Here is a 12434-nt window from a genome sequence, read left to right on the forward strand (position 1 = left end):
TGCGCCCCACTTTGTTCCCTCTGGTCCTGACGAAGTGAAATAGAAGAGAAGCAGGAGGGGGTGCTGCTGTTATTAGTGTTCTTGTGTTGCCGATATTCATAACAAAGTACCCCGCGTGATGAATGTATATCTGTTTTTCCAGCCCGCGGTTATTTACGAGTCTGGTCTGGAAACTGTGTGAGGTTTTTCACAAATCTATACTGTGCAGGCCTGTTACTTACATGCTGGGAGACCACACACACACGCATGCTGTAGATACACTGTCCGACATGCAGGTGCACATATATATCCAGCTGTTATCACCACCTATATGCTGACTTTTAAATAATGCAATCCCGGGTTTAGTGTGCACAGCCATGTAAGAGCAGTCGACCTCTAGAGTCTCTATAAATTGCTGAATGATCACTGCTTGGCAGACTCTGAGCTCCCTGCACTCTCTTGAACTTCCAAACAAATTTGTTTTATAGCCCAAAATTCACTCCAACGTTGTTCTCCTTAGGGCAGGTTGCCAAAAAAACAAGTACACTTGCAAGTACAGAATGCACCGATAGAACAAATACACACTGATGCACCTGCATTTGGTTCTTTGCATACAAAGCAGGCATATGCCTGCAGCTTAAAACGTGATTTAGGACACAGGCGTATGCATATCATTTCTTTCTTTAGCACTTTCTTCTCTGGCTCCACCCAGTCTGCGCAGGGACCCAGCTGCAGTATAACATACTGCCTTTGTGTGAGAACAGCTGGCTGCAAAGTCACTTGGACACGGTCTCACACACAGACGCAGTGCTCACGCAGATACGCATGTAGTTTTGCGTGCGAGCAGAGATGAAACGGTCTCTGCTGTTTGGCAAATAATTGGATGCATAAGCTTTTGGGAAGAGAGGGAGTTCGTGGTGATTAAGCTATAAGAGCAACCCCATAACAAATCACCTCTGTGATGACATCAGCATGTTGGCACCTAGACCTGCATACACTGGCGCATTTTGCCTCAAGTGAGCGCCCAGGGAATGAGTAAGTGTTAAGTGCGTCCTGCCAATGGAACAGGCTTGGACTGCTTTGTAGCCAGCTTCACTGTCATAAAAGCAGTATACACTCCACCCATTTCTGCTTCTCTATCTTTCACGACCAGTGCCAAACCAGTTCCCTTCAGTGTTGTTGTGCTCTGGCTTCCCTGCACCAGCTGGACTCTGAAAGACTGTCTGATGAATGCAGTCATTGTTTTTCAGTGGTTTAGGTTTGGTTTTGGGATTGTTTTTTGGAGGGGTTTTTTCCTGTCTGCTCCTAATCTTACTCCAGTCTACATGTTATGTAAACAGTCATACATATGTGCATGGGATGCATTTTTCATGTGCACTGGTATTTGTCTGTACACAAATATAACAGTGGAGTCTGCTATTACTGCCTTCTGGTTCCCTAACATCCCAACACACTTCCTTTTATGCATTTATCCACAGTCTAGCCATTCTGCTTCCTCAATTTTTTAAACTTCTTTCTCCCTATGTCTGTATCTTCCTTCTGAGTTTTCATTCTCTCAACTGATTTGCTATTGATTTTTTTTTTTTTACTTCTCTTCATTCATCTCTTACTTTTTTCTTCTTCTTTTTTTTAACCCTGTCAGCTGTCTCCAGCCTTAGCATAGCTTACAGCCATGCTCTGGGTGTGGGAGAGGAAGAGGGTAAGCAAGAGGGAAAGTAGCGGAAGAGGGTGGAGAGGAAGGCGAGGCACATAGTTGTGGCTGGCTAATTGAAAGCCAGCAGTTTGGTCAGTAAAGTCCCAACGTATGGGAGTGGTCAGGAATTTGCTAGCCTGGGTTTTGTGTGGATGTGTGTGTGTGTGTGTGTGTAATAAATCCAGAGCACATTTGTGTCAGTATGAAAGTCTGTGGCCATAAAGATTGACAGATTGTGGGTGTTTTTGTGAGTGCCTGCACAATACCATTTCCCTGTTTGTGTGTGTGTTTCAGTCCTGCTGATGCTATTGTTCACAGTTATCATCACCACCTCTTTTAAATCTGCCTCTTTCCCTTTTCTGCTAACCTTTTTTTCTTTTTCCAGTCAGCTGTGGTGTTCGTTCACAAAGAGTTAAGAGTCAGCAAAGAAAGAAAAGGTGGTATGGTTCAGTGGTCTTAAGAGAAATCATTCTTTGTACTGGTGAAGGATACTCGTTCCATCCCAGTTTACACAATCGCCTTTGTGTACTCTTATCCCCTTACAGGGTGAGGCGAGCAGGAGGACAATATTTACTGCTGGTATCCTCGTTGATTTCTGTGGTATATACTACATGTTTCAGACATCCCACGCTTCACTGTGAACATGCTAGGGATGCAGTAATCTAACAAGACTACAGGGTCCACATTACAGCCACGCTGGCAGCTCTGTGAGTCTGCACGTGGGCAGAGCGGTCACTGAATATTAGCATTAGCGCTCTAACACACTGACAGTTAGATATGCTCAATATATGTGCATAGCGTTTTAGCATAATTAAGCAGAGGGATTCATGCTGTTACCTGTGAAAATTCTTCCCGACCTAGTATTAACTGTTCATCCTGCCCTGCGTGACTTTCACCCACAGGCTGTTTGAATTATTATGTAATAACCCTAACCCCTAGGTCTAATCCCACGCTTTAACTACGACCGTCTGGCCTGTGTAGAGATAGAGGTTAGAGGTCAAGGGTCAGCGATCTGAACAGGAAAGGCTATTCACGCAGAACAGCACATCGTAAACAAACCATTACACACCATCTGCAGGGGCGTCAAATCCCGGAGCAGCGCGTGTGTCTTTGCTTGTTTGTGTAGGTGTGCATGTTGGTGTCTCTGTGATCACACCCACAGACACGCAAGTGAGGATCAACACAGCCAGACGGGGACAGAGAGGTGACAGAAAGTGACCATCTGGTAGCCAGTGAGGCATCAAATTACCTTCTGAAAGGTTACATTAGCATTATGCATATACTGTGTGTGCCATAATGACACTTTTAAATAGTTCCATTATCGAACAATTATCTGCAACCCAGCAGAGTTACAATGTGAGGAAAAACAATTTGTGGTTTAAATGAAATATTTAGACAGGAAGGACGGCCATGAAATTTTCCACAGATGATTTGATGAACCCTGTAAACAACACTGATAACCAAATCTATCTACAAAGGGCTAGCAGCAGGTCACACTTTACTCTTACCTTTATTAAATGTCTTATCATCTGGAGGACAGATTAGCACATTCATGATGAATCCTGTTGTTTTGAACATGGAGTGTTTTCCTCTAATACCGCAATCAGATCGATTTCTGTGGTTTTGAGAAAAATTTGTCACCCTCTAGAGCCAGCAGCTTTGTGTGGCTGGATACATAATTCTGGTGCGCATATTTATGTCTCCCTTGGGGTAATTTTTAATCACTCTGGTGATTCCCTTGATGTTTTGTCTGGTGTATAACAAGTAAAAATTCCTATTTATGTACTCAGGTTGACTAAATGCTACAACACTAAATGATTTCCCATCTGTTTCAGCTTTGCTTTGCATCAGGCTCTTTGTCTTTTCCTCTCCGCACATCAGCAAATATGAGCGTCTTAAACTGAGATGCATTACACAGCAAACTTTATGCTTTCTTAGGGTTGGCATGCTGGTAGCATTTAGCCCCGAGCACCACTAAACCTCAAAGAGCTTCTAACATTGTTGCTACACATACCTTTACAACATCTAAATGGCCAACCTCTTAATTATGCGATTTTCTTCCTTTAACCATTAAGCTTTGAAAAGACTCTCATGTCTTCATTCATGTTTGTTCTTTTTTCCCTCTTCACCCCTGCTCATTCACAGAGCTTTCTGCTTAATTACATCTACAGCAGAGTTGTTATATAAACAAGCACCTTTTTCCTCTTGCCAAATCTTTGTCTCTTTAGCTGCCACTTTTGTTTTCCATCAACCCTTCAGTTTTTCATCATCTTCCTCACCGGGATCCTTTGTACCTAACCTTTTAAAAATATAATCACATTTTTTGTTACTTTTCTCAATTCTTGCAGTTCCCCTTCAAAGTTTCCTCTCCTCTCGTCCTCCACCCACACCTTTCACCCTGTCAACACATATCTCCTCCTTTTGTCTCTGTTCCTCTTTTCTGCTGTTTTCCTCAAGATTCTCCCTGTTTCCTCTGACGGCTCCGCTTCCCGTCTGTGTCTTTGGTTGATGCTCAGCATGCCCTGCATCCCTGTCGCCTAACCACCCTTCCTTCATCTTCGTTCTTTCTTCTGTCCGTCCTGCCATCATCACAGGCAGTCAGAAATGCCCACTGGTCTAACACCTGCCGCTCTGAACACACAGCGCATGTGAGCTTACGAGGTTGTGTTTGTCCACGCCTCTGAGTATTTATGAAAGATCATGAAAAGAAAATGTCGATTCGTTATGGCATGTGTGTATGCCTGTGTTGTTAAGTGTTGAACTCAGTCTGTTTTTTTGTACCCTACTGGCCTGACGTAGAGCCAGACTTCTGGATTAGACGTGGATCTAGGCTGCTTGAATTCTATTCTGAGATCCCCAGAAGGAAAAGCCTGTTAAATTAGCAGCTATAAATACAGGACTTCCTCCCAGCAGGTCACTCTAAGACCTACTGCACCGACATGGACAATTTCTTTGCTCCCTATGCATGTACAGAACTGACCCCCCCCCCCCCCCCCCCCAAAAGCATGTTTACACTGAGTAGGAGATGCTCTGTATCTCATTGTACAACTGTATAGTGACAATAAAGGCATTCTATTCTATTCTATTCTATTCTATGTGTGAGTGTGTGTCTTTATGGGAGTGTATGCATTCTTGAGAGCTGTCCAGGCAAGCTTACGTCTAGTGCTGCATGTGTGGTTTGTGGCATTACTGCTAACAAGGACACTGGCCTTTCACTCCAAATTTCTTTTTTCCTTTTTTTTGCTTTACCCATATAACATAAAAAAGATGCAGTAATTTTATCACTAACTTACTCATTGCCTGCATTCACATATAACCTGTAACCTATGATAAATAAGTGAAATGTCTACATTAGGCATCTCAAGCATCAAGAACACTTGGTATCATGGAAAGTTTGGCATAAAATGTCACATTTTACTGCAAATTCTTTTGTTTTTCACATGCATTTTAATGCCAAGTATAGTATTGTGCAAATGTCTTGAGCCACTCCCTTTTTAAAGTGGTCCTGGGCAATAGTTCCTTCAGCTATTTGTTTATTTTCAATCAATTTTCAATGTTAATATTTTGTTATATCTCTTCATGGGACAACACTGAAGATATGTAAAGTAGTCAGTGTACAGCTTGTATAACAGTGTAAATTTGCTGTCCCCTCTAAATAACTCAACACGCAGCCGTTATTGCCTAAACCGCTGCAAAGTAAATGCTCATGAAACAGTGCTTGACCTTGAAAATTAAAATTTCCTCTTGTACCTCATAGTCATCCAGTTGATAACTGTTATGTTTATACTGTTGTTATAATTTGATCACCTTGATTTTTCAAGAGTGCTGTAATTGTTTTTGGGGCAGTAAAAGCGTTCATTTAATGATGGAGGCTATTTGTTTAGCCACGTTGTGTTTAACAGCTGCAGTGTAGATTGTGCATGACTCTAGAGTGATCATTATCTCACTGCTGTGCCTGATAGTTCTTCTGTTAGAGTGTTTCTGTGGAGAAATCTCACATTCATCCCTTTTTAATGTGATATCCTGTTACTGTAGCAAGTAAGGAGAAAGTACTGCTGGAGCGCTTATGACAGACAGTGTTTTTGGTGGTTTCTTCTAGGCAAGGAGTTATTTAATTCATGTATGATTTATAATTTCTAGTATAGCTTTCACCACCGTGCAGAAACAATGTGGTCATATCCTAAGAAGCATTTCTTTCAGTGCAGCGGTTAATCACACAAAACCTCAGGTTGTAGTGCAGTCCAGTGAGAATCTGCGTCCAAATGTAAACTTTCCCATTGAAATCAAATTCATTCCCCTCCTGCTGGCTCTCTGCTGAACAAAAGTGACTTATTCTTAAAGAGAGAAAGAGAGAGAGAGAGCCAGGTAGAAAGGAGAAAGAGCATGTGGAGGACAAGAAAGAAAAGCCGATTGAGGACGGTGGAGTGGAACGGATGGGGTCTAAGAGGAGGTGAATTATAAAAGCTTAAATGAAAAGAATAAAAAATTCATAGGAATCAGACAGAGAGAGAAGATAAATGAGTAATATTGGAGTAGCGGAGAAAGGACGAGGCATTTATCAGGCAGAGAGCGCTCGGAGCATTAGAGGTTATATTTGAGGACAGCGGATTCTTGTTAATGTATCGCCGGAGATGGCGAGCAGACACGCTCTCACACACGTGCTTCAGCAGTCAGGGAGAGGTTGAACACCATCTGCTCAACAATAAAAATAATAATAATAATAATGATAATAACAGATTGTTTTCAGTTTAAAGATAACCTTACTGTTCTATACTTCTTAACTGGAATTTACACAAATGCTTTTGCAGGCCGGGTGGATTAGCATGAACCCTTAAGCTTAGTCAAACTTTTCTTTTCCTTGAGCTTCGTTTGAATCCTGCGTTTATTTTTGTGTTTGTGAATACTTGTGAGTACTGTATATCTACATTGTGTTTTCATTTCTGAGCAAAGTTAAAGTTTGGGGGTTTATTTTGTTTTCGTTTTTTTACTACACCCATGTGACAGGTTTCTTAAAGCACATTGGCTAGATTTAGTTTGATAGCGCAGTGCTGTTTTTTCTTTAGGAAATCTGTTTGAAATCAGTTTAAAATTGCAAAGTACGCATGTGCACATTTGAGTATCTGGGGGTATCTTCGGGACACAGACTTTCAGCATTTGACGGCTTCATTCTTTATCTCCCAACTTGAGAGTTACCGCTCCGTCTGTGTGAGTGTATGCCAAGTGACTTTGCACTAAATGATTCAACATGGACGTGTCTGCTCAGCAGGGGTGTGGGCTCATTGTTAAGAGGGCTAAAGGCCATGCACACACATACACAAACTAATGCAAACTTTGCTTGAAGTTGTCATTTCTAACCCTTTTTGTGCCTTTATTTCTCCCAAAACATCATTTTTTAAAATGTCTTATCAGTGAGAAGTGAATCTATTGTGTACCTCACTTTCAAATGGGTCTTCATTACTCATAAATGCCTGTTGTCCCGCTCTCGTCTTTGCAGGACAGCGACATTCAGAAGAAGATTGATCATGAGATCCGAATGCGTGATGGAGCCTGCAAGCTGCTGGCTGCCTGCTCCCAAAAAGACCAGGCTTTGGAAGCGGCAAAGAGTCTACAGACATGCAGCACCCGTATCATGGCCTACATGTCAGAACTGCAGAGGATGAAGGAGGCTCAGGTCATGCAGAAAGTCACACGCAGATCATCAGATGCAGGGCCGATGGGCGACAGGCTCCCATGTAAAGGAAAAGTCGCCATCTCAGGTGAGAAATAGACAAAAGCGTTTATTTCTGAGAGAAAAGTGATAGGAGAAGGTTCAGGGCGGAAATTTTCCCAGCATTTTGGAAGATTTTGAGAAAGCTTTTAAAGTTATTTAATCATTTAAATGTGGCACTGTTGTTGCCAAGAGACTGTGACCAGCAGTAAAAGGAGGAAATGGATCAAATTTAAGCTTCCTCTTATTACTGTAATTTAATGCTGAGCTGCTCTCATCAGCCTTTAATAGCGGATGTTTCATTTTTAAATTACTTTGTACTTTCTGACTTGCTGCTGTCCACCACATTGATGAAAGCTCACTCTGGAGATCAAGACAGTCAGATCAAATTTTACTGTCATCTTGTCTACTTGTAGAATGCAATGTAAGTAAACAAAGACATTTTGAAAAGCATTATTGTAATGATTTACACATTCACCCAGCAAGCGAATGATCCGTGGTTCGGTCACGGGATGTGGCACAAATGCCTTTGCAGTTGCATCAGGAAGGGTAAAAATCTGCCAAATTAAGCATGCGGTGCTACCTGCTATGGTGACGCTTTGTGAATAAGGGAGCAGCCAAAAGAAGCTTATTGAGATTCTTAAGAATAAAACTCCTCCATATTTTTACTCTTAAACTCTGTGACAATAAATTGCATTATTCCCAGTAAACCGGGTCTTCATGCAGCCCCTCGGTTCATCAGTTCAGTTCTGTCTGGAACAAGTTATTTTAGCTCCTGTCGCTTTAAGGCTCCCTGCCATAAAATTCCACATTATTCCAACTGGCAGTCCCTCATAAATTGAAGATTTGAACAGCAGGCGAACTTTCTGTGCACGTTTGGAGCTGTGAGATGACCGCATTAGCGACATCCTCTTTCTTTTAATTCATTTAGACCCAAAAACTTGTCTGAAGCTGAGCGCTTAGTGCAACCTGAAGTTTGCACTAGTGATTGGTGCCTTGTTTGCGACTTGGTTAATATGAGCATCCGTTGTTATTGCAGGATATTTACAGTCATGTGGCAAAGAAACTCCCATGATTCAGTAGCTTGTGGAATCACTTTTAGCAATCCTATTCTGTGTTATACAGCTATGTGTTTTTCTCCTGACAACACTTCCAAATGAGCTATACCTGTTCAGTCTTTCTCAAATTTTAAGGTTATGAACTTTGACATTTAAGATGTTAACTGTGGCCTGTAGAGTCTGAGATGCAGCTCTTAGGTATTTTCCAGTTTCTGTCATCATTGCATACTCTGACCTTGGGGTGAATTTGCTGGGACATGCAGTCCTGGGAAGACAGTGGTTGTGTGTTAGCACACACCTGAAGGCTCCAGACCTGCAAACTGTCTAAACTTCTGTTTTCATAGAGGCATCTACACTTGCTGATGGTTAACTAATCAAGTGCATTTGATTAGTAGCACCTGACTGCTACTTATCCTCCTAATTCCTATGACAGCAGTAAGGCTATACTTTATTTTTCACGGGACTATTGAGGGTCCTGTGAAAGCTTTCTTTTTCACATGACTATAAAGAAAGGCACAATTGGTCCTCTGTTGTCTAATCTTCAGCCTGTTGTCTTTACAGATCTTCGGATCCCTCTCATGTGGAAAGACACGGAGTACTTCAAGAACAAAGGAGGTGAGAAGTCGTGTGTGTGTGTGTGAAGAAAGTCATTGATGACTTATGAATGATTTATACTTCCAGTATTTATTAATAATCAGCTTCTGTGGAAAGTAGCCCTCGGTTGCTTCCGCGGTTGTATCTGAAATCCTTGAAATAATGGGGCGGGGAGGTGTGAGATTCATTGAGACTCTAGAATGAAAATGACCTTTTATTTCTCGCTTCCGGGTGAAAACGCTTACATGGACGGATTGCGGTGTGACATTTTCTCTGCTCTGTGCCCATTTTTACACCCCAGACTCCAGACAGTGTGGCAAAAATCCATCTGTACAAAGTTGCCCTTTCTCACATCCAGCACACAACAGGAGGCTCTGTGTCAGATGAATTCTCAGCACTAGAAATATGCTATTTGCTGCTTTACTCAGTGGGTTGGGTATGGACCACACACTCACTCACTGTGATTTCTCTAGTCAGTGATCTACCCAGTTCTCACATGGGCTCAATCAGACATTAATTACTAGACTACTTACTGGGGGAGTTCACACAGTGAAGGCTGTTTAGTTTCCAATTCAACTGATTCATTTAATATTGCCTAGAAACATTCAGGGGTGCAATGCATGTGCAAAAACGACTTTAGTCGCAGCTGTTAGAAATGATCTTCACAGTCATTGGGAGCTTTTTTGTTTTTTTAGCTTTATCTCTCTACTTTACTCCTGGAAGCACAACTTGACCCACTGTCCTGTCTGGATTGCTTTGCCTGCTGGCTATTACAAAGAATCACGAAGGCAATGAAGCGCTTCATTCTTAGTAGTGATGGGAGAGCTGTAAGCCAAAAACAAATAAAATCTGTGGTGCGTTTAAGGATCCACTCTAGTTTTCTGTCTTATGGAATATTCCTGTGAACCTGCTCGTATTAAATTGTCTTTGTGATAAAATTCAATAGAGCGCTGAGAATCTAACAATGGAATTTTTTTTATATTGGCCATTTTCTATCCCACCTGCTCTAGATAAATTTAATGTATGTTAACCTCCATACCGTCATTATAATAGTCTCAGTGCTCAGCCTCTCCCTTGGCAACTCGAATGAATTAATCTGCGTGACCTGTGCATGGAAATGAACTCTTGAGACAGGTAGTAGTCTCTTAACAAAGCTTAATGAGGCTGTAAGTCAAGGTCATTAAGCACACAGAGACATAAACTGAGGCAAAGTGTGTTCCTTTCTCATTTGTCCAGTCAGATTTTAGTGAGGAGTGTTGATTTCATACTTGGAATAGTAATTGCGCAATGAAGTGTGGGACATTAGGTGTCAATGTGCCGTTTACATGGAAGCGCGAGTAGAACTTACCAGTGCCAGTTATAAAGTGTTTTATGAGGAAGAAATACAAGATTATCCCCAATATGAGGTTGTGGGGTGAAGGTGCGATCATAGGGTTCTGGGAATCTTGGGAAATTCAAATTTTCCAATCTTTTCTTTAATGTCAAGTCCTTGCTCACCTCTAGACCAATTTCAGTGCTGCTGCTATTTTTAAATTGTTTCGTGTAAGCTCGTTTTGTTCCCAGAGGCACTGGTGCCTCTTCGGTGCTCACTGGATCTCCTCTAGTGTGTAAGAGCGGCAACCCATCCACTTTTATTTTTGAAACGTGGACATCGCTCAGACGCCTCAATGGACACAGCCCTTAGGAATTTGACAAAAAAAACCCACTCATGTGCTACTCTTGAAATAATTCGGCACTTCTTTTCTTGCAGAAAACTACTGTTTAGTCTCGCTGACCTTAGGCGATCATTCAAAACAACAAACTGTTCCGTCTCAAAATAGCGGCAACACTGAAATCAGTATATCAGTGTACAAGAAGGTGACCTTTAAGTGGAGATTGGTCAAATTTTGATTTTTATGGGTAGATTTCTGGAACTTTCTAATCAAACTGCTCAAGAAGAAGAGATTAGGCCTGTCTGCCCCGACTCTGTCTGCTCCATCTGTTGTAGTTTCTTTCATAATTTCTCACTGGTGTTATGGAAATGATGGTTTTCTTAGACACAAAGATTTCAGGGTTTATCTATAATCACAGTGAAACCTTCCCTAAAATATAATCTTCACATACACAAAGATTCCTGTAGTTTAGTTTCAAAATACTGTTCACTATTTCCCATGAATTCTTAGCACAGCTGACCATTAAACTGAAACCAACAGTTTAATGTTTGCTGCATTGCCATTTTGGCTCTGATTTTTAAAGTGATGCAAGTAAATGAAAGCTGCTGAAGTGTTTCAAAAATGCACTGTTATGTAGAAGTGTTTCCTCTTCTTCTCTTCTGACTTTCTACATTTGCATTCGTAGAGCTTCATCGATGTGCGGTGTTCTGCCTGTTGCAGCTGGGAGAAGAAATCTTTGATACAGACATGGTGATAGTAGACCGGACACTCACCGATATTTGCTTTGACAACACTATCGTATTGTAAGTCACCTGTCAGTCCTATAACCGAACAGCCATATAATCTGTGACCATCACAGAAGACTGTAGTAAAACCAGTAGTTTAATATTGTATTAACATGGTTTTGTAATGTTGTACATCCAAAGTTGAACAATTAGTAAATGCACTGTTTGATACACTGTAAGTACCAATGAGAGGGCGATCTATAACACCTGATTGTTAAGCCAATTTTATGTTCGGTATTTAGAATTCAAATAAATTTAGTTGGCAAGTAACTGAAAGTGCAATACAGTACAAACTACAATCGTTTTGCCAGTTCAGTTTTATTTATGTAGTGTCAAATCACAATAACAGTTGCTTCATATTGTAGGATTATCCTACAATACCCTAGAGACCTAAAGACCCTACAATAATACAGAGAAAACCCCAATAATCAGATCTCCCCCTACGAGCAAGCACTTGGCAACGGTGGGAAGGAAAAACTGCCTTTTAACATGAAGAAACCTCCAGCAGAACCAGGCTCATGAATACTGTACAACATTTTTGCCCAAAATATTATACAAGAGAGGTATAAAAGAGCACACATGAAGCACATAGGTATGTGAAAGTAAGCACTGTACTCGAGTGGATGCACTTAGTTACTCTTTCAAAATGACCCTTAAAGAGATGGTGATGATGAGCGTTTTCTCTTGCAGTAGTGAAGCCAGCCCAGGTTTCGAGCTACGGGTTGAGTTGTATAGCTGCTGCTCAGAGGATGACTATTCTGCAGGCAGCACACCAAGGAAACTGGCCAGCAAGCTGAGCTCTTCACTGGGTCGATCAGCTGGGAAGAAACTCCGGGCAGCCATGGAGCCTGGACCGTGTAGTCCCGTAAGCAACGGAGGGGGAGCCCCTCTCCTGCTGCCAGTTCCCTCTGTACCGTAAGTTTAGCTTCATATAATATCTATAGTTTTTATACAAAAACAGAAAAT

General features: G+C 41.6%; 1 protein-coding gene across 6 annotated transcripts in view; it reads left to right on the forward strand.

Moving 5' to 3' along the window:
- rtkna (rhotekin a) overlaps window positions 1-12434 on the forward strand; it is a 53701-nt gene that overhangs the window by 35258 nt on the left and 6009 nt on the right. For all 6 annotated transcript variants that reach the window (XM_080892916.1, XM_080892917.1, XM_080892918.1 and 3 more), the window contains exons 2-5: window positions 7167-7428; window positions 8999-9052; window positions 11369-11486; window positions 12159-12383. In XM_080892916.1, the coding sequence (XP_080749042.1) occupies window positions 7167-7428; window positions 8999-9052; window positions 11369-11486; window positions 12159-12383 (659 nt within the window). The remainder of the gene's footprint in view (window positions 1-7166; window positions 7429-8998; window positions 9053-11368; window positions 11487-12158; window positions 12384-12434) is intronic.

Source organism: Rhamphochromis sp. 'chilingali' (assembly GCF_963969265.1).
Source record: "Rhamphochromis sp. 'chilingali' genome assembly, chromosome: 10".
In the NCBI taxonomy this organism is placed as follows: domain Eukaryota; kingdom Metazoa; phylum Chordata; class Actinopteri; order Cichliformes; family Cichlidae; genus Rhamphochromis; species Rhamphochromis sp. 'chilingali'.